General features: G+C 34.8%; 1 protein-coding gene across 1 annotated transcript in view; it reads right to left on the minus strand.

The window, feature by feature from the left end:
• LOC100373523 (voltage-dependent calcium channel type A subunit alpha-1-like) overlaps positions 1–9,434 on the minus strand; it is a 90,553-nt gene extending 81,119 nt beyond the window's left edge. The window contains exons 1-2 of the mRNA XM_085492202.1: positions 9,349–9,434; positions 2,238–2,377 (exon numbers count right to left, since the gene is read on the minus strand). Coding sequence (XP_085348328.1) covers positions 2,238–2,263 — 26 coding nt within the window. The 5' untranslated portion in view covers positions 2,264–2,377; positions 9,349–9,434. The remainder of the gene's footprint in view (positions 1–2,237; positions 2,378–9,348) is intronic.
• Between the last annotated feature and the right edge of the window lie 15,624 nt (positions 9,435–25,058).

Raw genomic sequence — 25,058 nt, forward strand, 5'->3', positions numbered from 1 at the left:
GAGCACAGCGCATAATGATGTCATTAGAAAATGTTCCATTATTCAATCAGCCAATAGAAACTTCTTGTTTCAGTATGAATTGCGAAATTTATAAATATTTATAAAGATAATGTTTTTGTTGCGCCGAGAGTAACTGGTTGTAATTTTTCAAATCTGAGAAGTGAATATGTATATATTCAGTGAAACGAAAAACAGAAGAAAATAAATAAAAATTATGAAGAATAATGAATGAGAGAAGAATATTGACAATGAATGTGATCTAAAGATACAGCCTAAAACTGGAACACATCAACTGGGATAGTTTGCAGTCGCCCACCAGAGGTAACCCCCCGCCCCTTCCTCACGACGTCATTTGTCAAAAAGGCAGAACATGCTATATATCATTAGTAACATTATCAATGATCAGGGTATTATGCTGATCCTATTATTAAACCAAGATTTAAGACTTAAGATTAAAGAGATTATTATTGTATATGGAAAACAAACCAAAAATTAATAGATTAAATTCAATATGACAAATCAAACCATGTGACAGAGTTTCAGGCCAATCAGAAGGACAATCTTAAACATGAGGCATATTAAACATGGATATATAATATCATAATACGATGCACTGTCCATTATTGAAATGCTGGTTCACACTGACTAATCAGTATCACATGCAGTTCTGTTATCTGAACAATAATGCCCCCCCCCCCCAAATACCCTTCTCCGAATCCTATATGACGTGGGGAATTATATAACACCACAATCAGAATTTTCCAAATTTAGGTAAATTTTGACGTTTTTTGTTGAAATGAATTCACTTGCGAATGGAGGTTTACATTATGTTGTGATAATATAAGCTATGACGTCATAAAAACCTCAAATGGTGACTGATAACAGATGATACATGCATGGACAATGACTGAGGTCAATGCACTAACATAATAATAACAATATTGTCTGGGCTTAATATCCATTTTTTTTTTCTATATTGTACAAATTGTTTGATAATGATTATTTCGCGTTACAAAATCCTGGTAATTTTCATCTCGGAAATTATGCCTTATTCATTATTTCGCGATAACTGGGCACAATGTGTGCAATAATGAAAGGAGACAAACAACAGCAGCGCACAGTGCCATATTTTCGGATGCGAACGACCGTTTGTTGCTAACCAGGCACAGAGCCCGCACGCAAAACGTAAACAAGTACGACATCCCGTACAAGGGCTATGAATTACTAGTAATAATTCTCAAATCTTATTTTTTAAATCTTGGTTTAGGAAATGCTACCCCGATTGTCAAAATAGTCGCCACGCCACTCACTGTTTCCCCTCGGCTTCTTTACACCGCATTTTTCAATATCGAAACAAGTTACTCCAGAAAATATGGAAAATTTAGTTGATGAACACTTTTATGCGGCTAAACGAGGGGAACAGTTTAGTGTTTACAAACAAACGGAGGAACTCACATAATCGTTACCGCACGAAATAAGTTGCCAAACACACAGACGACAGCTACAAAGTACTATTGCAAGTAGCCCTGTGTACATGTTTGTTATTCTGACCGCTACTCCGTGTGTAGGGTAGGGTGGCGTAGCGGCCGGAATAACAGACATGTACACAAGGCTATATTACAAGTTGAATGAGTTGGCCTTCCTCCACGCTGCCATGACTCGCATTGTCCAACCGAGTAGTTGAGAAAAACTTCAAGCGAGATGCTTTTGACTAAACACATCTCAGAATGTATACTGAACGGAAATACATTAAAACGGTCAACACTTCGGAAAGGGTTAAGAGTCTGTAACCAGCGAACAAGACCGCCATATTGACCTGTGGCTGTAAGAATCGCGATCTCTGATTGGCTACTACTCGTGGTACGCGTAGTTAAATGCAAAGAGAATTTCAATTGGTCAGAAGTTTCAAAGATGGTGAAGAACGGCTTTGATGTGATTTAATGTGTTTTATGTTTTCGCCGTCTTGAAACTAAAGACACAATATTTGCGCCCTCAATACGCGACACTAATTCTGACTCACCAAACGTACAAGCCTTGCAGAATATATATGCATTTGGAAGTATTTAGCTTTGAGAGTGAAATCGAATTACCGAATGAACGTGTTAATGCCGCACATATGTGTGCAGTTTATGTGTTTAGTTTATTTCAGATTGTACTGATTAGTAAAATGATGGCGTTCTGCAAACTTGAGGGTCTGATGAAGACATTTCACAATTATGTAACGAAAAAAAACTTACCCTGATATTACGACTATGAAATCCATAATATTCCAACCGTTCCGAAGATAGGAACCCGGATGTAGGATAAAACCTTGTGCTATAATTTTTATTAAACATTCAAAGCAGAAAATTCCTACAAAGTATACTTCTGTTTCTGTCTGTTGGGAAAATAAAAACAAAACATTCAATATTTAGTCATCATTTTTCATATAATATCGAAGTTTCAAACCAAATGAGAAAGTTACCATGACAATCCAAATCTGTCTGCGACACTGTTATCACCACTCTAATTGCAGGTTTCAATGTCACGTGACGTTGCTGTCAGAGTACATCATCAAATGCGCCATATTGTACATATTACCGGAGCTAATCATGTACTAATCACTAAAATTTCAAGAAAATCTCAAACTGGTTCTTTAACCCCCTCACTCACAGCTTTAATCTCAACCCTGCCATTATAAATATACATGCCCCTAGACACATAGTTATCAAACGGGGCAATTACAATTACGTTTTATTTAGGTGTGGGGTTTGGGCTCAGCTTAGGGCGAGGGTCGTTAAAGAGATATTTCCCTCCAATCAATACAACGTTTCTAATCTCTGATATGATCAGCACATTTCTCAGAGACTCCAAGGTAAACATATCTGAAGAGCGTTTCTCGACATAAATCACTATATATATTTATTCAATTTTCCTCGTGAAAAAGATGAATGCGGTTCATTTTGCGGTCAAATTGACGAGGGCGTCACATTTTGGATAGGTATTTACAATCAATATCGAAACTACTAGATACATCAGAATTGTGATCAATACAGCACACCATTGTCTCGGGCGTTTTGTGTGTGTGTGTGTAGAAAATAAACGTTGACATATCTGTCATTCGCCCAAGAACGATGCAACAACTAATACCCCCTAACTTTTTAAATAAAAACGACTCTTTACACTGAGTTAAGGTAACTGAATGCAAAGGTATGCATGTCACGTGGTCTATTAAAGAGCAGGTGCGCTATTTACGTCCCCAGAGTTGTTATGTTTTCTCGTGATAATGGCGGATTGTGAATAACTATGATGTTAGGCGGCCTGTCTTGTATTATATTATAACTGCATGCACTTGATCCATTTAATTTTGTGATCTTTATATTTGTTAAATTTTAATAAACGTTCGCAAAAATAAACAACCTCATTCTAATACATCTTGGCCCACATCATGATTGATATGGCCCGTTATAAGTGACAGGTAAGGATAAATATTATGTAATAAATTCACAAGACAAAAAACTAGCCGATGATTTAGAAATTCATTGAAGTTATTAGTGCGGGAAAAATGACTACAAGCTATTTATTAGTGTTCGGTTTTATTCCATGTTCACGTGTTTCTGTTTCACGGAGTTGTACAATAAAAATATGCATTTCTCCATGTTTTTTTAACACTACAAATAAACTGACAACTGACGTTACGTCTCAGAACAAGACCAGGTTTTTAGCGCACTGAGAAACACGTCGTCAACAGATACGCATCAAGAATACAGATACAAACACGAAACAGAAATAACTCTGGGGCCCACATGGGTTATCTCCGATTTTCAACGTGCCGATGTTTTAACAAAGCATGGAAAACCGCTTGGGGTTTTTTGTCCAATAACCTGACATTACTGTGTCATTGACAACTATTTTATTTCATGCAAACAGAAATCAGTATTTTGAAACAATACTAAATTCATACAAGCGAACACGGCCCATTATGGCGAAGGGGAGGTTTTAAACCACAATGAGGCCAACGGAAGGTTATCTAAAAAGTCCAATATGTCGAATGGGTCCAACGAAAGGTTATCCAAAAATTCCAATATGGCGATTTGGGCGAACGGAAGGTTATCCACATAACTGGACCCACATGGTTTAAAATTTAAAATGAGGCCAACGGAAGGTAATCCGAGAAAACACCTGCGGTTGGTCGGTTTATTTTTTTGTACTAATTATTCATACAGATACTGACATTACTAATAATTTATATTAAAACATTGCCAGAATGCACATTTTGTTGAATTCCCTAGCTAAAATTAAAGAGACCCTTGAGTGGCGACAGTGAAAACATTACAATTAAAATGCACATGCGTTGCATCTAGATTTATATAGTTATGCAGTCAACTTTGCACTATTATTATCAAAAATTAGTTATACATGTATTGAATGAATAAAATATACAACACGTTTTTGATGGTTACAAATAGCAATTCGTCAATTTCAAAACACCGGTTTACAAATTCACCTAAAATGTTTATATAACGTTATTTACTTCAATTATTCTAATTTAAATATATGAAATTTGCATATTCGTGTTTAGGCTGTCGTTACCTGATATAACAGACGAGTGTTGTAATTTACATAGACAAGGTTGGGTATGTTAGCATACACTGGGGAAGTAACATACGGGCTATTAACTCTTGTAGTATACATGTATTCCCTGGTCTAGATTTAATGTCAAAAGAAACACAACCACACAGTCAGGGAATGATCATTATTTATTCCAGATGGCTAAGCAGGAACATTGTACATACTGAGAAAAAAATGTCTCAATATCCAGTATATACCTATGCACTCTTAATGAAATAACCCTCAGTTTAATTATTGGCCCATCCCTCATTATTTTATGTATGATTTACATTGCATGAAATTCGTATAATATGGAGGAATGATTGAAGAGTGCAAATATCCCGATAATAAACGTGACAGCGAGTCAGTGTCGTTGGTCTAGAATGTTCAAGTGTGTACACTTCATCCATCTAACATGATTCACTCGAGTGCTTTATCAAGTTGAACCATATTTCCATGAAATGTATTTACTCTAATAAAAGTAATTCCTCGATTTGAGTCAATGTTCTTTAGGGATATTTTATGCGACTAAATTTACGATAAATGAATATGTTTCGACGGTGCGCCATCAACGCCAATAGACACATGCAAGATGTGCAAGCTAGAAAAGACAGACGACAGCATTGACTCCACTAACATGTCATTTCTATTGCTTTATAATATTTAAAGGTAAATTTCAATCTCTTGGAAGCAGTTCAAAAAAAAAAACACCTGAATATGATTATTTGAAGAGAACTTCCGCGTGGAAGTTCATTTGACAGCGTAGGTAGCTCCGAATGACCTTCGACCTGGATATAGTCACGTGTCATAGCAGGGGAATTCCGGAGATATTTTTTTTTTGAATACCAATGAATGGATTTGGGTCAACATTATACGTAACTATGTGTTGCCAATCACACGCTAAAAATAGATTGTTACATATTATTCGCTCATTTGCATATGTCTCAATGTCGTACATATAACTTTTATATAGGTGATTGTGACATTGAAAGGGCGGGATTTCCATGATGAAGGTATACTATACTATATATCGTACCGAATCAATTTACCGAACTGACGGGACTTTAATTTAATCTTTTATCCAAATTGTGAATCAAGGAGCGATGAAGCTGCTTTTAGTCTGGCTTATAATTCAGGCGTTAGATAGCCCCGAGATTGTTTTCAGGGCATCCTACAATCTGAACTTGATTGTCCAGTGATTATAATCAGCCAATCCGACACACTGTTAGAAGCTTGATAACGCGTCTATGACATTTGCTCCGATTTACATTCAGAAACAGTGATATCGATCGCTTGACATGTTCGAGACAATTCTGCAAATGGGGGGGGGGGTGTTAAATTTTTTCCCATAAACACTGTTAAAAATAAACAATACATTTCCATATCAGTAAACTTTGATTTGGTTTCCTAAATATTCACTAACATACAATATTTCACAGAGTAACTTGGAGAAAGTGTTAATTTATTTATAGCCTTGCCGCATATACTAGTTTTTTCACGGCATATGGGCACAGGTGAACGGCGTATTTAATAACGGCACCACTGGGAACAGTATCATTATACACTTCTTAAAAGATCCCCTAGAGTTCTGTAATCATTGTTATTAAAAAAAAAAACATAATCTTCATTTTAATCAAAAGGTTGGTATTTTAATTTTATAAAATCATCAAAATAAGAATTGATTGTCATCGCTGTGTGACGTCATATGTCGAAAAGTGAAAGTTCAGTTTATTACAATATTGAATTATACAAATCATGTGACATGTTGGTATTCTATGATTAGCGGTATTTCTGTTATTCAAAATACAAGTATTACTATTCGTTGCTAAAGGCAGTAATTAGGTGCTTTGGACGTAAGTCTGAAAAGGAAGATCGTGATATGACTGCATAATATCATTAGCCTGTGTCATACCAACTTCATGTTGAACATTTGGACGATATGACGCAAGAAGTGACGTCATTCTTACTGGTTGTCGTAAGTAACAAAGTTTTTTTTTTTTGGGGGGGGGGGTCACAAACACATGAATGCTTAAACGGCTACGAAATTGTAATTTGTCGATAAAACTGTTAAAATGTACCAAGGCTATTGTCTCATGGATAACAAATATAAAATAGATATTAACTAACATTATTTTATTTAAAGCGCGGTAGTCGTCACGCTGCGCATGTGTGAGATATATGGGTCTCATATAAACAAAGATGGCGACTTTGACTGTTGCGCAGATCAACGAGTACGGACTGAGACGTTTCAAAGCTTAAATTAGGCAATTTTCATGTTATTGGAAAGTATCGAAGGAGTCACCGTCGGTAATTAGTGCAAGTCGCGCCAAGGTTAAACCTCATACTTGTGATTACATTTGAAGAACGCATTGGATTGTGGGAAAATCAATGTTTATCAACACAAATGTCGCACATGCGTAGCGCGACAACTACCGCGCTTTAATGTTATCACAAAATGTAAATATACGAGTCAATGTCTTTGTATAGTTTTAGATTCTAATCAGACTCGACTGTAAGCGTTTTAATTCATCAAGTCAGTCCCACCCACATGGGTAGACGATACACTGAAACAGACGCACCGGGAATACAAATGATTTCATCAGTAAAGTCGGTTTCGGTATTGATTTTGTTACAAGAAGATGTATTCTGAAACCTTACTAGTAGTTCTGTATGTTAAAGGAATATTCCAGGATTTAAATAAATTTGGCTGACCAAGTCTGTGTAAAAAAAAAAAAAAAAAACTTTCTGAAACCATTTTTATTTTCCATGATTGGGATAAATTTGGTTGATCAAGTTGAGGATTGGGCATATTCATCGTCCTGTTAACTGTTTAACAACGCATATGCTTAAACCTGATTGGATCTCTGGGCTGAGGTTGCAACGTCAAGTTCAGATAAATCCCGCGACGCCAGTGCAAATAGTTTAATCGGCAGTAGAAACACACCGGAAGAACATTATTGACGGAAGAATTAGATACTAGTTTCGAATGTCAATTAATTCCACCATGAGTGAGTGAATAATACGTATGACACATGCAACAGTTCGAATGACAGCGAACAACTGAAATTACCTTGTATCAGAGAACAGATTTGGAATTATTATAGCGTTGTTTCATGATGGCCTGCGTAATTCAGTACGCAGATCGATGTACTATGTTTTTAATGATATAACCGCAAGGTATCCTCGTGGGCGGAGCTACGTCACGGACGTTCTACGTTGCTAAGACGCGCACCACTGTACCACGTATTTCTATGGGCTTTGTGCGCGCTGCTGTGGAACGCCGGTGGAGCCGGTGAAAACTCGAGAAAACAACACAAACTCAACTTTGAAGTAATCCTGAACAACCAAATTCATATATGTTACACACGTAGGGCTAATCTTGTTACACTGCTCAGGGGACTCTCATCAACCATCGCAAAGTACCGTTTTCTGTGAGTTTTTGGTTCTTTGTTTTCACCGCGAGGGTTGCCAGGTGGTAGAAAATGCCCGGATGTCCGCCCCCGAGGATATGTAGCATGCTACAACAATCAACAGTATTTCAGAAACCACGCCCATTTTTGCGAAACCACGCCCAAATTGTAACTATGTTCAATTAACAACTAACAGAACTTTAAGTTACGGGCAACCTATATTATTATTTTTGTAACTCGATGTTTTTGTAACTCGATGTCTGTAACTCGAACAATTCAACATCTCGCTAATTTCGGATTAGTCCATTAATACATGCGTATTTTTCCCGCTAGAATTTCTTGAATCGATATCCCCGACAGTCGACACTATTTGAAAAAGATGTCGAGATAAGAATTGCCAGCCTTGGGACATTCAGGGCACGCTGAACTCAAAAATAATTCAAAAACCCGATTTATTGACTAGACAGTGAATGTCCATTAAATAAAAATTGTTAAAATATTATGTTACAAAAACATGAACGCAATCCTTTTATAGTTATTATTGAATTGTGTGCGTTATGATAGATATTATATATATATATAATTGTGTATTATTATTACTTTTGTTTGAAATTTTACAGTCTAGCACTGTTGTTATGGTCATGTCATCAGAAGGGATTTTTTTCCTTTTTAATCACAGCGGAAATTGCACTTTACAATTTTTTTAATATTAGCCTCACATTATATTAATGAATGAGTACATTTATAATAGCGACTTAATCGAGGAAGTATGTTTTACATTTTCCAACCTACACATGTCATTGGCCGAGAAATCGAGCAATGTTGTACTTTTGTCTGGGCACGTCATAATTTCTCACCATTGTTTCGCCCTCGTTCGCAATTGGATGTTATAAGACAACTAATGTAATCTTCTAAGTGTTTGCAGGTAAACATTTCACTTAGAGTACTCTGAACTCCTGAAAATGTGCAATAGCTTTGGATAAACATGAGCATTTAATGATGCATGCGCGTCATGCAATATCTTCGAACGAGCCTGCAGCGTTACTGACGTAATCGAACAACACATCAACATTGTACTTGAAACCTGCAAATGTGGCGCTATATTGGACAGTGAACCGTATGACTAGACTGACTCAGACTCAGCTGTCCTGGGGATATATAACCCCATAATTGAACCGAATTGAATAATAATTATGATAATAATATCATAGATATAATATGTATCCGATATAACATCTATAATAACGGAACGTTACAGTAAAGGAAAATTTACTGTCGACTGTGCGAGAATATGGTCGTTGCATATTACTATGTGTGAAATTACAGAAATAACACAAAATGTACTTACCAATCCTATCGCCAATGGAGTCTTGTCTTCATTTGGCAAGTGATCCTCCAATGCTAGTACTACACAATTAGCTGTGATCGTTAGCAAAATGAGATATTCGAATGGAGTATACAAGAGTTAAGGAATATATTTAGCGTAAGGTTGAAATATATGGCAATACAACGCAACATGGCGCAACGTACTACTAGTATATATATTATTGCAACTTAACGCAAAGGCTTGCAATACAACGAAGCGTGAAAATACTGCGCAACGCAAACAGATATGAAAAAAACCGCGATGTGGCGCAACGCATCATGGTGATTATAATGACAGCATATGACGCGATGCAACGCGCAGTGTCATGGCGCGGCGCGGCGCGACGCTACCTTACCTGACGCAACAATACTTTTTTTAAATCTGCGTAACTTGTTAAAAAAATACATATTTGAGAATAACGTCACAGTTATACCTACTCTACAATGATTAATGTACTAAAGTTTGTGTTGTGCCCATCATCCCCATGTCAAATACATACAATTAAACTGAACTTGTATTGTATGTGGTATATCAAAACAAAACCGAACACAAAGTTGAATCCAATACTTGGAATAAAAGGTATGGATGAATACATAGTTTCTTTGAATGGACGGATATTTATATAACCGGGACGTTAAAGATCACAAAAATTACAATAAAAATGAATGAAATTTCAGATATCTTCATTCTTTGTGAAATCATCTGTCCCAGTGTCAGTTATTGATACACCGGATATGCAATGACCTTTCTTAAATTGCTTTGTTAATAGATAATAAATTATATGCAATATAACAATGTGAAATATTTATTATCTATTTAAAACAGTCTCCTACTATTTATAAGGTTCAATTCAGCAATAAATACATGAGTAATAATGTCAAGCGCTGTTTGTTACAATTTATTGACTACCGGAAAAAGTGCCGGGTTAAACTAATGCCGCATTAACGTCATTTGAACACAGTGCGCGTTCGATATGGTTCCATGCTACGTACACAACGTGTGTAAAGAAAGTTGTTTGCATCTTAATTGGACGCTACGGTGGGGTCATGTTTGGCACTTTTAGGCGATATCTGTTTGAGTCACGGTTGGACATTACAGCTAAATGTTTGCATCAATATATGACTGAGATAATTATGATTAATAATAATAATTAATAATAATAATTATTATAAGCTTGTGTCGACAACAAGACGCTTTGGTACGGGGATAGAGCAGCTGTGTGAACCACAACTCGTAAATTGTACTACTCCTTGAATTATTCAAGTATCTCTCATATGCATTCCACTTATATACACTTGTATATCAACAAAATGTAAATTATATATATATTATCTCCTTCATCATTATAGAAACACTACGGCATAATATCAAAATAAACATTTTGTTTTATTAGCATAGTAGCTAATAATAAAACATCTGTACAATGGTAGTAATAATTACATAACAAAAATCTGAGTGAACATGCAGTATTGTATGCAAAGTTGAATGACTTCCCTTGATGTGTCTGTGAGCCTTCGAGATATACTGCGATATCACGTGGTTATTATATATTACAATACACATTTGATATTCTGCTAGCTAAGCTGTGTAGGCTCGTGATTCAAGGTGAACGTAGTCACTTTTTTTAACCTTTTATGGACTTCGCGTAATTATGTATTCACCTAGCAATGATGAACAAAATGGCGGTTATGATGATGTAGCCGGACACAACTATCAAGTGACACTGCAATTCACAACAAATGGTTTATGCTGATTGGATGGGCGATTCCGAACCCGGTTACTACTATATACGTGATAATGTTTTATCACCCATAGTATTCACCTGTGATTTAGTCATTTAGTTTTTTTTTTTTTTTGACAGTTCAGATAAATTAATGACATTCAAAGTGTGTTAAATAACAGTTATTGAATGTATCATCTTGGTGAAATACTGAGGAATTTTATCTCAGACTATTACCAAACATAATGTCCACAAATGTCATGCTAATCAAGATATTCAGATATGTAGTCAAAAAATATCCCCTAAATACACTAACTGAAGGGAGCTTTAATATACTATATCAATAGTTGTTACGCGAGAATATTTACCAAATCAATTCATTGTTATAAATATTTATTGACTTGAAGTACGGGCGTAATAGGTATAGTTTTGTAGGACGAAAAACGTAACTATTATTCGACTCGCTTCGAGATAGCTTGATCAAAATGATGGATTCGATGACGTACTATGATTAAAACAAATACCACGTGACACTCACACCGACAAATGGAAATTACTGGTGTACACGAACCGTGAGAAACGGCTTTCTTAGAAATGAGAAAGCAAAGATAACATCGCCGATAGGTCACGACTGTATTTTGAACATAAATAATCCGTCGCATTGTGACGTCATCAGTGTACAGTTTTTGCCAACCAGCATGCGAATGTCAATCAACAAATGTTGTGACAACATTGCCCATACGTTGTTACATACATTTATATTTAAAACCAAAAGCAGCTAACAACGCCTGACTGTTACTGCGCTTGCGCAAAAAGTGCGACGGCCTGTACTCTCAAGAGATGAGTACTCCAAAACTGAAATGACTAGATCAGACATCCCAAGCAAAAATAAAAAATGCACAAGAATAAACCATATACGGACTAATTTCTTCGTAACGTTCCTGAGGAATTCTGAGCACAGCTTATTAAATTTAACATTTAGCAATAAATAAGGACCACACGAGTGACTGCCGCGCTATGAAAGACAGCTAATTTACTTATTATGTTATTGAAATGCAAGCAAACATTAGTATACATTTTTCAATTATACAAAAACCAAATAAATAACATGACTGATCACAGTGGTGACACGTATGAATAGTATTAATAAAATATTACAGTGACTGATCTTACTAACTAACGTCTGTGTTTTAAATTTCCTGTCATAAAGGTGTGGACGTTCTGTGAATTTACAACTGACTCCATTAGAATTCGTTATTTGCATGTTCCCAGTACGAGAGCAATGAATGCTGGGAATGTCAGTTAACGCTTGAGAAGGTACAGGTTGTGGCAAATTTACGACTATAAGACTAAATGAATATTTGACGTCCAAATAGCAGCTCTAATTATAAACGTGTTTAGTGGGTCAAGGATGGGCCCAGAAAACGGAGAAAGCACGTGACCTCAATAATCCCCTAATTTTAATTATGTTCTGGGAGCTATTTGGACACGATACGGTTTAACGCTAGATAAATTATGTAATTGGGTTAAAGGTATTTATAGAAACTATGGTATATTAACTGGTACTATTATTGATGCTAAAATCTTATTATGTAATGTAATGTAATGTGTATAATATTTGTAATACTAAATATGGATATTTGACGTGGATGTGACCTTAACATCTGCATGCGTCGATTGTTCATACAATAGCAATACTTATAATAATGTCATTTCGATATCGATTTTGTTCTCTGAACCCCGTGTGTAAGCTGAATATAAATGACCTTGAATACACTTGGCCACGTGAGACTGATAGAATGAACGAGTAAATTAACTGCTACGCCCCCAGTGGCAGTTAGAACGTATTATCTCACAGCCACGATTACAAGAAACGTGTAGATAGCGGAGATGAGAGAACTTTAAAGCGCGGCAGTTGTCGCCCAACGCATGTGCGACATTTGTGTTGATAAACATTGATTTTCCCAATGCACTCTTCTAATGGAAATTACAAGTTTGAGGTTTTACCTGGGTGCGACTTTCACTAATTGCCACCGGTGACTCCTTTAATACCTTCCAACCACCTGAAAAATACCTAATTAAAGCTTGGTTACGTCTCAGTTCGTACTCGTTGATCTGCGCAACAGTCAAAGTCGCCATCTTTGTTTATATGAGACACATACATCTCGTGCATGCGTGGCGCGACGACTACCGCCATTTAAGTTTCATTGTTTGTCAGTAACTACATATTTACAATAAATAATTATGACAAAAATAGTGACAATACAACATTCAGTCACGAAGAGAGAAATCAGACATAAACTGAAAAGTGTTTTCACGTGTTAATCAATATCAAATTATGGTTATATATTCACCGAGATAGTAAGTATGCGGCTACTGTAAAATGACTAATTTTAACTGGGTTTAAATTTCACTGATCTATCAGTTCATGCATATTCAGCGAGTTTTAAATTCGCGGTTTTATCATTTAGATAATGTGTTCTATGCTCAATTTTACATATTCACTGGGTTTTAATTTAGCGCATTATCCAGTCAGCAAAATAAGCAATATTATAACCCAATGAATAATTAACCATTTCACAGTATTATGATATAGGATTAACAAACAGAAAATGTTTAATTAGTGTGACGTCGGACAGACAAACATCGGCACGATATTACCAAATCATAAGGGGGTGCCGAACATGAAATAATCTAAACACAGACAGACTATTTAATGTAACTATTTAACAGTTAATTTTGAAATTATTTAAATATTGTGTAATTAAGAAAACATGGTTCGGTCAAGTAATCACAAATGTACATAAAATGTGTTAAAATACCAATGATTTCGGGGATGAGAAACATTTCATCTTAGATTGTGTGCTCAAAAACCAATAAAAAGAAAGATACGATTTTTTATTTCCAAAGATGATTCTATTAATAATAATTCACAAATTATACATTCCCAAGTTGATGATAGATGATTGTGGTTGGAAATACACTAAATAAAAGCGATCCCCCACCTAGCGGATATGACGTAATTATATGTTATTTTAACAGGTGAAAGATAAATAAAAAAATATTTTTCTTCATATTGACAGATGGCATACGTCACGAAATTGTTTTATTTTACCTTAATCGATACATGGGATCAACAACCTGATAACATGACCCCCGTAAAGGTCAAAGGTCACACTTCCTGGTATAACTGGGTATTTTATTGCCCTACACGTTAAACTATGGTATTCTAATAGGCAAACAAAAAAAAACTGCAAAGAATACGCGAGAATACTGGATAAAAAATACATTATTAAGCCGTTGCCATGGTTACTAATCTAGTCAGATAAAAAAGAAGACCATTAACCCCGGGGGGTATTAACCTCGCGGTTTTTATTTTTTAAGCAGGAACCTCTTTTAATACAATAAATATGTAAAGTAATTTCAATATCATCAATAAACAAATATTGAAGGCACATATTTTTAAATATATTATAATTTTTAATTATATATTTTTAATGGAAAAAAAAAACAATATTCCAGGAAATAACAGAATAATTCTTTGATGTCAGGAAACGTTGTTTACATGGGTGGTTACATAAAGGAGTAACTTATAAAGACCCAATTACTTTAATATGTCCTTGACTTAAAGTGACGTAAATCTAAAAATAGACACGTCACCGATGTCACTTTCATTTCAGCGATCATGCTTAATTATAGGGTAATATTGTATACTGCCATACCTAGGAGCCCTGACTGTTATCGCGGTCAGTTTACCGAGTCGTTACTTTAGAGTTGAGAAGTGTGCCAGGAATGTATTGGGTAATTCCTGACGCCACTCGTAAAAAGTGTCTAAGCCTTATTTATAGAGAATATACCAGTACCGAATCGTAAATTATAAGAACTAATGTTACTTAATTATTTCTACAATGTATAATACAACACAGTATGGTTTTAATATAAATATATACTTCAAATGCGTTTACGTGTTTAATTTGGATGGTAATGATACCTAAATTTTACCAAAATGTTTAATAAATTATTTATTCATTGTTTGAACTGTTTTTCAATGTATTAATATGCGATTGTTTGTGTGACGATAAATATAGGCCGGTGGTCTTTATTGTGAGATAGTCATTAACACAAGTTTAACAGTGAATACAATTTTTCATAAATATATATTTCATATAATCAAATGTGTTGAATGTATAATTAAGATAGCTGTACCTAATTAATATGTACAATATTTAATGATTACTATTCAAATGTCGGTGATAAAATTGTTTTTCAATGTATTATCATGCACTTCTTTGAGTGGTGATAAATATGAATAATATGCATATATAAAATACAAGTGTTTACGATATCTTACTTTCATGCTTAATATGCATTAAAAGATGAGTCATCGTATAGGGTGTGTTCATCGCGTAATCCCAGAAATGACATAGACAATTAATTGGAAAGTTATCAAAAACAGGACTCTATTCATTCCATCAGTATCCAATTTATTTTGCTCAGGGTAATAATAGAAACAAAAATAAATTTTCACATTCAAATCGCATGTGCGAGAAGTTTCGACCCAGAGCGGTCGAATATCAACTCCACAGCGTCTGCACTCAGAGAGACGATAACTATGCTGTATAATTAATTATGGAAGCCATACAAAATACGATGACCAATCAACTTATAAGCAATAACGAAAAATCACGTGTCAGTTTCCGGAAAACGCGGATTTCAATAACCTCATGGCATATTTATGGTTGTCGTTAGTCGAGATGCACCTGCGTGCAGACACAATAGATATGTTTGCAACGAGGTATGATAGAGAGCCAGACACGTCCTGGAGATGTGACTGTATATGCAATGGATTGGGAATGCACCATTATCTCCACTGGGGTGGGCAGGTTAAATATCTGAGCAATTTTCTCATTATATTCTCTTGTGTTTTCACTCGATTCTTGCCTAGATTCTCGAAATGGAAGATACATCTGTGTTATCACGTGTCTGGATTTGTCCTACTGAACAGGTTTGAACAAAACAAAATCAAATTCTTAAATTTTTCGTCTATTTGTATGAATTAAATAAAACAACTATATTTATATATACTATATTACTATCTATATTTTGACACTAAATAATATTTTTGCAAATTTACCTGGAAATAACAGATACAAATTACTTATGTTTTACCTTCACTTTGAACCATTGTGGCATTATTACGCTTATGAAAGAACACGTTATTTCCTGAAATTCATTTTGCAGTAATTCCTGTCCCAATTATGGAGCCACGTGAAAGAGTGGAGATTTTGCGGAAGTTGCCATCAATGGCAGTCTCAAAATGTTAAAAAAATTATATTAAATGGTCGAGGAAATGCTACAAGGTACCTAAACTAATTTGCATATCAATGCAGCCACAGAAAGGCTTCGTGTATACCGCTCTCACATTACGGAATACGATTTTGAAAGATGATGGTCTTCTACTATGTGGGTCTTATGCGTCGCATAGAACGTGTGTAAAATACACTGGCTGTTACACGAACATTAAATACTTGAATTTCATGTAAACAATGTATTTTACACGCGTTGTATACGTCGCTATGAGCCCCACATCGAACAGGACGCGGCACGACGACCACGCCCTTTAAATGAGCCCTGCACATCGTCTACTCAACTTAGATAGAATGAGAAGTCACATAGTATAAGGTGACTAACCGAAGCGTTTGTCTATCTGGCATAGCATGTTATAGACAACTTTGGTTTCAATAACAGCCCGTTTCAATAGACCATTTTCCGTACACTGCGAGAATCACGCGTTATGCGTGAAATCGAACGTAAAAACAGGACAAACAAAGGTCATAGCGTCGTAGTCGCGTCAAACATCGCGTGGGATTCGACAAACGCGAAAGTATTTCGGGGACATTTCCATGCTTAATAATGTGCTGTCCACATTTGATGATAGGCAATTTCGATTAAGTGAGGGTATTCGGAAGCAATATTCCTCTGTCGAAGATCGGCCGGTCAATGTAAGCTGCGAAATAAAGAAATTCTAGTTCAAAATCAAATCGTTCGATTTTTGCGGCAGACGTTCGACGCGCGTCTTTCATGCATCTCGCGAGATCTCGCAATTGTTCGGAAAATCACCAATTAATCATCAGGGCAAAGGACAGGTGTGATTGTACGATATTAGTTGAGGGACTATCATTTTATTTATGTTAAATAGATAAAAAATATCCAGCATGGAATATTATGGTGCACACGTCGGTCTGGTGCGACGGAGAGAATTCATAGAGGATTGGCAGGGGGCGTTATTGTAAGCTCTAATCAATTGTTTTTAGTTTCGCAATAATGTGATTTAAATAAATAAAACAAGTAAATTCGTAGACACGGGCAAGATGTAAAATGTAATCAGCTATTTTATTCGTACGTAATTTGTACAAAGATATTATTTTTTGTAAGCGTATAAAGCATTTTACTTTCGCATTAAATGTCGTAATTCGTACGCAATTTCAAATTTTGATTCTTAATGTAGAAGCCTACTCATGATTTCAAAAACCCAGAATTTCTTAATTTTTTAATATATTGTACTTCCAGACAATACAAGAATATTGACTATGAAAAAAATGGGGGTCACCAGGTTAATTTTCGGGAAAATCATGGTTGTATTTTAGTGGATAGCGGCCATTTTAGCAGTAGTATAGTGCTTTTACCATAGGTTCCTATGGCAGAGATATTATGCCATATCTCAAATTGTAGACTGGTGACATAGGCTGAAAAAATGATATATTGTTAATGATTGCCTACTTTTTGTTTTCCTGATTTTTTTCAAAAATCTGGGTTTTAAAAAGTGTTGAAAAATGCAATTTTTGTTTAACATTGCGCTCTATGGAATTGTTCTAAAAATAGCTATTTTTGAAAAAATTTAGTACAAGTTTCTCAAAATACGTCACTGTAACACACAATAGAATGCTATTTTATGGTGCCATGGGACAATAGCTTAATGATTTTACATAATAAACCAATGAACATTGTCATGTGATTTATGACACAATTTCTCAACAAATATGAGTAGGCTTCTACCTTAAACACAAATTATCAAATATATTATAAAACAAGCAGCCACTCGGCTGAGATAGCTCCGCTGTTAGCAATGCACATTTCGATTAAAGAACAGAAGATATCATTAGAAAATGAACAATATTCATAGTATCAATGCAATAGGACTTGCTGACTTTTTGACCATAAATGATTGTGGTTTTTAACAAAAAGAAACTATCACTTTTTACCAAAAATGACAAAAATATTCATCAAAATTAGAGAATTGAAGATATTATCATGAAATGAACAAATTTGAGAGTGGTCCATATGTAGTATCTATATATGTAATATCAAAGCAATTGGACTTGTGGTTTGTAACAAGAAGTTGAAAATATCACTTTTTACCAAAAATGACAAAAATATTCACCAAAATTAGAAAATTAAAGATATCATTATGAAATGAACAAATTTGAGAATGGTCCACATGTAGTACCTATATATGTAATATCAAGGCAATTGGACTTGTAGTTTTTAACAAGAAGTCGAAAGTATCACTTTTTACCAAAAATAACAAAAATATTCACCAAATTTAGAAAATTAAAGATATCATTACAAAATGAACAAATCTGAGAGAGGTCCACATGTAGTACCTATATATGTAATATCAAAGCAATTGGACTTGTAGTTTTTAACAAGAAGTCGAAAGTATCACTTTTTACCAAAAATGACAAAAATATTCACCAAATTTAGAAAATTAAAGATATCATTACAAAATGAACAAATCTGAGAGAGGTCCACATGTAGTACCTATATATGTAATATCAAAGCAATTGGACTTGTCGTTTTTAACAAGAAGTCGAAAATATCACTTTTTACCAAAAATGACAAAAATATTCACCAAAATTAGAAAATTAAAGATATCATTATGAAATGAACAAATTCGAGAGTGGTCCACATGTAGTACCTATATATGTAATATCAAAGCAATTGGACTTGCGGTTTCTAACAAGAAGTTGAAAATATCACTTTTTACCAAAAATGACAAAAATATTCATCAAAATTAGAGAATTGAAGATATCATTACAAAATGAACAAATCTGAGAGAGATCCACATGTAGTACCTACATATGTAATATCAAAGTAATTTGACTTGTCGTTTTTAACAAGAAGTCGAAAGTATCACTTTTTACCAAAAATGACAAAAATATTCACCAAATTTAGAAAATTAAAGATATCATTACAAAATGAACAAATCTGAGAGAGGTCCACATGTAGTACCTATATATGTAATATCAAAGCAATTGGACTTGTCGTTTTTAACAAGAAGTCGAAAATATCACTTTTTACCAAAAATGACAAAAATATTCACCAAAATTAGAAAATTAAAGATATCATTATGAAATGAACAAATTTGAGAATGGTCCACATGTAGTACCTATATATGTAATATCAAGGCAATTGGACTTGTAGTTTTTAACAAGAAGTCGAAAGTATCACTTTTTACCAAAAATGACAAAAATATTCACCAAATTTAGAAAATTAAAGATATCATTACAAAATGAACAAATCTGAGAGAGGTCCACATGTAGTACCTATATATGTAATATCAAAGCAATTGGACTTGTAGTTTTTAACAAGAAGTCGAAAGTATCACTTTTTACCAAAAATGACAAAAATATTCACCAAATTTAGAAAATTAAAGATATCATTACAAAATGAACAAATCTGAGAGAGGTCCACATGTAGTACCTATATATGTAATATCAAAGCAATTGGACTTGTCGTTTTTAACAAGAAGTCGAAAATATCACTTTTTACCAAAAATGACAAAAATATTCACCAAAATTAGAAAATTAAAGATATCATTATGAAATGAACAAATTCGAGAGTGGTCCACATGTAGTACCTATATATGTAATATCAAAGCAATTGGACTTGCGGTTTCTAACAAGAAGTTGAAAATATCACTTTTTACCAAAAATGACAAAAATATTCATCAAAATTAGAGAATTGAAGATATCATTACAAAATGAACAAATCTGAGAGAGATCCACATGTAGTACCTACATATGTAATATCAAAGTAATTTGACTTGTCGTTTTTAACAAGAAGTCGAAAGTATCACTTTTTACCAAAAATGACAAAAATATTCACCAAATTTAGAAAATTAAAGATATCATTACAAAATGAACAAATCTGAGAGAGGTCCACATGTAGTACCTATATATGTAATATCAAAGCAATTGGACTTGTCGTTTTTAACAAGAAGTCGAAAATATCACTTTTTACCAAAAATGACAAAAATATTCACCAAAATTAGAAAATTAAAGATATCATTATGAAATGAACAAATTCGAGAGTAGTCCACATGTAGTACCTATATATGTAATATCAAAGCAATTGGACTTGCGGTTTCTAACAAGAAGTTGAAAATATCACTTTTTACCAAAAATGACAAAAATATTCACCAAAATTAGAGAATTGAAGATATGATCATGAAATGAACAAATCTGAGAGAGGTCTACCCAAGGTACATATACACCAAGTATCAAAGCATTCGGACTTGTAGTTTTCAAGAAGAAGTCGAAAATGTAAAACATTGACACGGACGACGGACACCGGACGGCGACGGACAATCACTCATATGATAAGCTCCGCTCGACAAAGTCGACAGCGGAGCTAAAAACGTAAAATGTAATTAGAAATTTGCTTAATCTCTAAAGAAAAAACCTAATTTTTACTGTAAATAAAACTTTCACTTTATTTCATTTAAAAACGTAAAATGCCTTTTTTATTTTCAGTAACCTGTACCAGCTATCACTTTAGCCCCACTCTTCAAACACTTAGTCGGTGATGATGTATACACATTATGCCACATGGTTTTGGAGAAAATCTCAAACCCTTGGAATGAGCTGGTATGTAAACGTTATATCATCTTGTGTGGGAAGAACGTTGAATCATAGACTTTAGAGGATATATGGTTCAATGAGTCTCTGAGTTGTTCATACATTTGTATCATCGACACCCATGAATATACAGCAACACACTCAAAAGGAAAGTACCTCGAATGGATCTACAAACTTTAGCATTTCAACTGTAACCACGAAAGATGGTTGAATCATATTTCATCTGAATAGTATCTAACCGGAAATTGACCTGATGATTCTACTCTTAAAGGGCGGCGGTCGTCGCGCCGCGTATGTGCAACATTTGTGTTGATAAACATTGATTTTCCCACAATCCAATATGATCTGCTATTGGAAATCACAAGTCCGAGTTTAGACCATAGCGGCACTTGCACTAATTACCATCGATGACTCGTTTGTTAGCTTTCCAATCACCAGAGGAATTATCTTGGTAACGTCTCAGTTCGTACTCGTTTGTCTGCGCAACAGTCAAACTCGCCATCTTTGTTCATATGAGACGCATATCTCGCGCATGCGTGGCGAGACGACTATCGCCCTTTAAGATGATTCGATTGAATGGATGGAATGTGGCTAAAACAGTTCACATCCCACCTACGGAATCTGTCGATTTAAATATATATAAACAATATTATTGAGATATACTTAACACCTACTCTGAAAATCAACATGGAGAGGACCGCCAGTTATCGTAGTATTACTCGCTAATTGAAAACAGCTAAATTTATCCCCTCTTAAAAAGACTCGATGATGGTGCATGCATACATACATAAATAGCATATGTCACAGTTTATCGGAATTACAAATAACGTCATCACTTGTTTATTATGCCGAACTATTGCACCAAATTAACGAAGCGACATCTCGTGATACCATAATGGCAGCTTGTCCTCGACACATCATATTATATTTTGACCCTTCGCAAAGTCATGATTTTCATGTAAACATGTGACTGGGCACCCAATTTTTAATTTGCTCTTTGGCATTTATTTGGTGGGAATTGTCCTTTTGTTAAATTATCCCCATTTTACCGGCATTCCTCCTTAACGTTAAAAGGTCAGTGTCATAATTTAGTTACATCAAAAGCTACACAGTAAAAAGTGGTTGGTAATGAGTTGAGGCGATTACATGTGAACTTATAATAAACTAGGTAAAAACTGAACGTCTACCATTTCACACAAACTGACTTTTTCTGTGTATTTTTTTTCAAGCTGTATATTTTAATAGTAAATTTCGCTCATACGATGATAAAGTGTTCCCCAATTGAGTAAACGCAGGAGACATGCAAGGTGTTATCTATTGGTAAATGGTAATGGTGGGGGTGATATGGTTGGTATGAATAGCACAATTGTGACTAAAAATGTTGAAACAAAACATGTTAAATAGATGACACCGATTGGTAACCACAAGATATCATCATCGAGAGGTTTATGTTAATTTCCCCTGAGATACCTTCATATACCTGCCATCGACTAATGAATGGACGGGCAAGAACTACTCTCCATCTCCAAGTGTTACATTATACAACGGAAAAATAAGATTTTATTTATTATGTTTTCTTAAAATACATCGAACATAAATCCGATTGCCTAACCCATAATATAAAATAACATATTTTCAAAAAAATGAAGCTTTTACCATTACAAAGTAAATACTAGTATATATTTGCCCTGTACAAACGAAATGATTAAGGGAGAAGAGTTTCAATGCATCCTTCTAACACTAATAGAAACAAGAGATTAGTTCCTTAAAACAAGTTGACATTTTGTGTTACATTTAGTGGTACAATTGAATCATGAATGAACTAGTTTGAAATCATGGCATTATCCCTGACTCTGGAGATGCTCTAGTGTAAGGTCACGGCTGATTATCCCTGATTGTTGGACTCCGGAGATGCTGCTCTAGCGTAGAGTCGAGGCTGTTTATCCCTTATTTTTGAACTCTGTAAATACTCCAGTGTGAAGTCAAGGCAGCTTATCTCTGATTTTTGGACTCCGGAGATGCTGCTCTAGCGTAGAGTCGAGGCTGTTTATCCCTTATTTTTGAACTCTGTAAATACTCCAGTGTGAAGTCAAGGCAGCTTATCTCTGATTTTTGGACTCCGGAGATGCTGCTCTAGCGTAGAGTCGAGGCTGTTTATCCCTTATTTTTGAACTCTGTAAATACTCCAGTGTGAAGTCAAGGCAGCTTATCTCTGATTTTTGGACTCCGGAGATGCTGCTCTAGCGTAGAGTCGAGGCTGTTTATCCCTTATTTTTGAACTCTGTAAATACTCCAGTGTGAAGTCAAGGCAGCTTATCTCTGATTTTTGAACTCTTTAGATACTCTAGTGTAGAGTCAAGGACGCTTATCCGTGATTTTCGGACACTAGAGTTGCTCAAGTGCTCTAATATGAATGTGGATTCCAGTTACTATGCTCTTAACAACAGTTGAGGGGATTACTCTCGTCTCGTAACCATAGTTATTAAGCAATTTCACAAATCCTTGTTATGAAAAATGGTCATGCACGTTTGACACCAGTAAAAAGCTTCTCTTCTAAAAGTAAATTCGGTGTCATATTAGAAACAAATCAATTATTTATAGACAAATTGTTATGTTAATTATTCAAAACCCAGGCGAGTGACCCCTAAAGGTCACACATCCTGGCTCTTTGTGGGTATTGTTTTCCTAAAATGTCCAATGTTATGCCATGTTATACTTCTTTTAATGACAACTGCTTGAATTTATGTTGAAAAGTAATCGAGCATGGTAATATATATTCAATTTGTCCGCCAAGAAAGTAGCAACATGCAATGGTAAACTCCTAAACGAGGTTTCTCAGTATCACCTGTTATTTTGGACGCCATTTTGACAATAATCAACGTCGGGATGGATGATTATCGTCTGTCCATATCCGCTGGATTGTTACTATCGCTCCTTAAATTTGAGTATTCAAGCCAGCTTTGTTGTAGGGACAATCCTGGGAATCGATTCGGAAGAACGGTACTCTAAATGAAATTGATTTAATAATACTGTCATTTTGACCTTGTCATGTGACTGATTCGAATCGATACACATTCAATAAATGACGTTCTCTTTGTCACTATTTGGTGTTTTATATCTTGCATCATAATGTGTTATTTATTGTATTGACTTAGTATTAGCATAACAATTTCCACGTCATAGCGTGGTATGGTGTCAAAGATAATATTCTTGTTTTGAAGGTGAATAATGGCGGTTGATTGAAATTGTCGGTATTTTGATGGTTATCCTAGCGCGTGTAGCACACGTACAACATGAAATTGAACTCGCATTGAAAAAAATTCAAAATGTGAAGTAAACAATATCGTCTGCTTATGATGAAAAACTTGTTCTCGTCACCATTTTATGACGTCATAGAGCACAATGCAATCCGCCTACAATACGTTGAAGTAGGTCATAGATCCAGTTGTGCGCTATTCAGAACCATTCTGCTGATTACAACGACATACATGCCGGATAATCCAGCTGCAGTCGTTCTCAGTACGCTACCTACATCTAATCGTAATATCTACACGGGCCATTGTTTATTAGCTGTGTAATAGCCGTTACACCGCGCCATATTTGACAGGAAATTACGTCAGTATGATTAAGGACACGTGACTATCACCATCTATAGCGAGTAAAGGTCACATTCAACCAAAAAGTCAACACGTGTGCTTTCATAACAAAATTATCACTGTTACCTTTATAGTGGCATAATAATCCGGTTGAACACACTGTATTTAAAGAAGAACCCCCAGAACGCCCAGCTGTGTCATTGAGTGTATGGTTTATTGATTTGAATAATTTATCCTTTCTTAATACTTCAAAAAAAACATGAATTTGATCCCAAAACGCAATGACTACCAAATGTTTACATATTGCACGTTCACCTTTGTTATTTATTTATTTATTTATTTATTTATTTATTTATTTATTTATTTATTTATTTATTTGTTTCGCAAATAAGCATTAATAATAAATTTTATGTGGGAGTGTATTTTTTTCAGTTTAGGTACTCTATAATATCCTAA

This window comes from Saccoglossus kowalevskii, chromosome 17 (assembly GCF_978046115.1).
Source record: "Saccoglossus kowalevskii chromosome 17, keSacKowa6.1, whole genome shotgun sequence".
NCBI lineage: Eukaryota > Metazoa > Hemichordata > Enteropneusta > Harrimaniidae > Saccoglossus > Saccoglossus kowalevskii.